The sequence below is a fragment of the Centruroides sculpturatus genome, unplaced genomic scaffold, assembly GCF_000671375.1.
Source record: "Centruroides sculpturatus isolate CEXI.00-Female unplaced genomic scaffold, Cexi_2.0 scaffold1505, whole genome shotgun sequence".
Lineage (NCBI taxonomy): Eukaryota > Metazoa > Arthropoda > Arachnida > Scorpiones > Buthidae > Centruroides > Centruroides sculpturatus.
In genome coordinates, this window is record NW_019385739.1 from 3,777 (window position 1) to 8,497 (window position 4,721).

Below are 4,721 nucleotides of genomic sequence, written 5' to 3' on the forward strand. Positions count from 1 at the left end.
GTAAATTTTCAGCAACTTTTCCCTAACTTGTGATGATTGCTTGATTAGAAGTGACATCTAGGAGTAAAATAAAAAAGTTACCAAAATAAAATTTTCATAGAAATCAGCAAAAATGACTGATTCTGTTGATTAGAATAAAAACATTTGGCTTAGTTTAGTGAATTTTCATAATTGTGTCAAACTTCTAATTCCTGCACATAGTTTTGCAGGCTGCAGCATGATAGGTCACAAACTTGGCTGGCATTTAACATTGCTAAACATTTGATGTACTGAATTTTAGCATCAGTTTAAATTTGCACATAATGTACCACAACAGTTATCAAAATTGAAGTAAACTTTAATCAGACTCAAATATAAGTCAAGGCTTAAATACAGGTAGAGAGTAATTTTTTGCCTCTTTAAAATTGGAAAAAACATTGACTAATATTTAGGAAATACAGTATTTTTTGTTATAAAAACAATAAAGCTAATTTTTTTAGAGGATAGTCTATTTGTTTTTTTACTATCTAAAAATCTTAAAAATAAATTAAATTAACAGTTTTGTATTTCATCATATATTTTATTGTATAGAAATAAAAATATTATTTGCATTATACTAATTAATAAATATAATTTATTTTAACAGGAAAATTATGTAAAATTAATGGAATTGCAGCGAGATCTTATTGGAATTGATAATATTGTTCATTCTAATCGGGTATGTAATTTATTAATGTTTTGATATTAATACATCAAATTAATATTTCAGAAACATTGAAATAAAGATGTTTAATTTTTCTGAAACAAATATACAACTGAATGCTATTACTATGTAACAGAATTATCATAAAATTTAAATTAATGTTCCTTAAAGTGAAAGTCTTATAAATTGGAAGAATGTAATAATCAATTTAAAGATGTGACTGTTTATACTTACACCATGTATCATTAATTGTCTATTTTTACTTACATTGTTTTTTTATCATTAATGACTTATATAATTTTGTTTGCTATGATTTGTATGAAATTCAATAATTATTAGAGCATTAAGCAAAAATTTAGTTTTGATAGTATTTTTGTTGGGAATGCGAAACTAAAGTGCGTATCAATGTCATAAAACTGCACACGGACTGGCAACACTCTGCTAAGATAGCCCGAGACAGGAAGAAAGCTGTTGTTCTGTTGGTGCCAAAGTTATGGATATATTAACAAGTATATATATATATATATAGCCTAGATTAAAATAAAGTTCAGTTATAAGTTAAAGGATTGCCTCATCATTGCCCCAACAATTTTACAACAAATTTAAGATTTTAAATATTTAAGAAAATTTGATAAACAATAATAATCATTATTGGAGGAATTAATTTTTTTGGATTTTTATATGCATTTTGATAAATGTTGTTTGTTTATGTATAAAAAAAACACTGTTCTTACTATCACAATTTCTATACCATTTATTAATGACTTGATTGGAATAATTTTTTTATCAAATGATTAGTATTTGAATAATAAAATGGTCATTGGGCTGCAATTTGAAAAAATTGTAGACCTATAAATTTTTACTGTTGTCTATCTGTCAGTCTGTCTTTCCTTAATTTCAAGAATGGAGTTAGATATTTGAAAACCAAGATCAGATATGGAGAGCTTAGGGGCAGGAGGCCTCGATTAACTGTATATGAATTTCCAGTGCAAACCAAAAAAGTCACTCAATTCAAAAATTTTCCCCTGTAAGGAGTTAGATAGATGATGGCATGACTTTGTTGCTAACAGGAAAAGTATTATGTACAGGGGCAAGACACTACTAATTTGAGATGGAGAGGATATATTTTAAATTAAATAAATTAAACAATATGATTAAAAAAATTGCAACCCAGCATTGTGACAATGTCACAATAAATAATCAATTCAAATATAAAATTTTTTCCTATAGCTCAATTCTTGCAATTTCTCGCATGTTTAACACTAAAATGATGCAATCATTACATTTTCTATATTAAGCATTAACAGTGTGAAATTTTAAAAATTTTTTACATTTTTTAAAATTTTATTATTAATAATGTAAGATTTGAATTATATATAAAAATAACTTATTAATTTAATGTATCACTTTAATTTGTAAATTAACTCATAAAATGCGACGAACTCCTTCAAATGTTAGTTACCGCACAGCGAGACGAAACAATCTCCTAGGCAAGCTTAGGCGAAGCTAGACGAATGTGAGTTCTCTTGATGAGTCTTAGACGAACTCAACTTTCCGCCTAAACTCAATCCTTTTATACAGATTGAGGCAAATGGAATTTCACCAATCGGTGCTTAGTAGCATTATCAGACGTCCGCTGGTCGTACAATGTCTTCCAGCCAATTCGCGGTCGAGTTTCCAAAGTTGCCTGATCGGCATTCCCATGGTGACAACCGCCATTCATTTGAAAAGCAGGAAAAGCGTGGAAAATCGTATGTTGGGGATTTTATATTGTCCGAATATAATTTTAAAATATTATTCTATTATGAAAACATTTAGTGACACAATATTACATGTGATATTGCAAGAATTATTGATAATTTATGAAAGTGCTTTTATAAAGTCATATTTAATAATCATAGAAGAGAGCATCAGTTTTAGACTTGAAATGAAAAATAGTCAGATTCCTGATAACTGATATTATAAATAGTGAATGTATGAATACTCATTATTTATGCATAAATTAACAATATTTATCAAGAATATATATAAAAAATTCAAAGAAATAATTATTCCATTTATTGCTGTTTTATCAAATTTTATTAAACGTTTTGTAAATTTTTAAAATACTATTAAAACTAAAGTTTACTTTATACTCAGATGATTATTGAATTTTACAGTATATAAAAATATGAATATGTAATGTAAAAGTATGTATGAAAAATAGCAAATAAAATTACTTGCATATTGTATTAAAAACACAGTGTATGTATAGTCACATCCTTATATTAATCACACCTATCATCTTTAGTTCCAATTTCATTAATTACTATTTTGAATTAAATTTAATAATTAATAAAGATTAAATAAAAGTATTAAATTTAATTCAAAAATAATTGTAATTATTAATTAATGTTAGTACAGTAGAGTCCCGAAAACTCAGCACTCGATAACCTGGCAGTCCAGACAATGCGGCCATACCCTGGCAGGGCGAAAAAACCCCTAGTTAATTTTCATTATAGACAGCTTTATGCCTCATAAAGTATTTTTCTGATGTCTGTCTTATCAGACAAATTATTGTACACTGTGTATTCATTAATTTTCATTTTTATGTAGTAAAGGCTCTATGCCTTCATAAAGTATGTACTTTTCCTTTGTTTAAGAGTATTTGAGCAGTTTATTCTCTTCTATATTCTCAAGCAAACAATACATACAAGTACAGTACAGTATTTTCTGAGGAAACGCTCATACTTATTCTTTTTTAACCCTATTCCTGATAACCCGGCATTTCACAAACTCGGCCACCCTTCGGTCCACATTAGGCTGAGTTTTTGAGACTCTACTGTATAAGATAGTGATCTAATCTCCTATTTTTAGAAAAATTATTTTATACTAATTATTAATTAATAATTAGCCAAACTATAGTTTGAATAATTCAGACATTTTTTTCTGGATTATTTGGACTATTTGAGCTTGGTTGTTTATACAATGAATCTACAATGATTTGTTAACAGAAATGAAACAGAAAGAAAGCACTTTTTTAATGCTTGAGATGGCAACTTCTAAACTACATACTGGTAATTATCTTGTTTTCAAAAACTTCTCCAGAGATGTGGGGTATACAGTAGGGCATGTTATACAAAGATTTTCTTTTCATTTTTGCAGTTTTCATTCATGGGATATATGTCATTGCAGGTTATACACCATTATGGGTCAACCATATGTTGTAACATTGAGAGCCAACATGGTCTGGAATGAGGATCAAATACTATTTTCTGAGGAATGTGATTTTAAACTTTAAAAAATATAAAAAAAGTTTTTTTTTGAAAACTGGAGAAGGGTTTTCTATTTCTTTGAAAACATGGGAGTAGTACTTATATTTTCTCATTATACAGTAATGCAAATGTTGGTTTCTTTTATCATATTCATGATGATGAATACAACAAAAACATGAACATGAATGCATTTATGTTCAAGAAATTAATAAAATAAATTTCAAAAAGAAAAATTCAAGATTTTAGAACAGGAACATTGGTGACCAAATGTGTTTGAAACTTACATAAAATACAGTTTTTGTTTTGTGAGACTGAAGGACAATGCACTGGAATGCAGGACTCTCCCTGTAGGAGCAGGACAGTCAACAGCCATGCCTAACTTCATATCTAGGATATATTATTAATCTCTTATATTTTATGTGACTTTATTTGTTGTGTATACTTATAAGAATGTGTTTAGAAGAAATGTATGAAGATCAACGAACAGAAAGAAAATGTATAAGTATGTTCTATCAAATAATGATTTTTGCAGACTATAATTCCATTGTATGTACATGAAATTTACAGACTGAATATATTTCAGATGAAAAAATAAATTAATTAATTTTTTGATAAAGGTTAACAAATGGTTTTTATTTAATTAATTAAAGGCTATATGCTTTTACATATAAACAATTTAATTCAGATTTAATTAACATAAATTTAATTATATATAATTTTGATTATGTGAAGCTTTCAAGAAAATTAGATTTATTCTATAATAGAAATTGTCTTTTTTTTTTTTT

At 27.1% G+C, this 4,721-nt stretch overlaps 1 protein-coding gene across 1 annotated transcript in view; it reads left to right on the forward strand.

Moving 5' to 3' along the window:
• Positions 1–625: 625 nt before the first annotated feature.
• The window catches only part of LOC111641679 (FERM, ARHGEF and pleckstrin domain-containing protein 2-like), a gene marked incomplete at its 5' end in the record, with an annotated part of 25,936 nt that continues 21,840 nt past the window's right edge, over positions 626–4,721 (forward strand). Inside the window, one exon of the mRNA XM_023387883.1 lies at positions 626–697. Coding sequence (XP_023243651.1) covers positions 626–697 — 72 coding nt within the window. The remainder of the gene's footprint in view (positions 698–4,721) is intronic.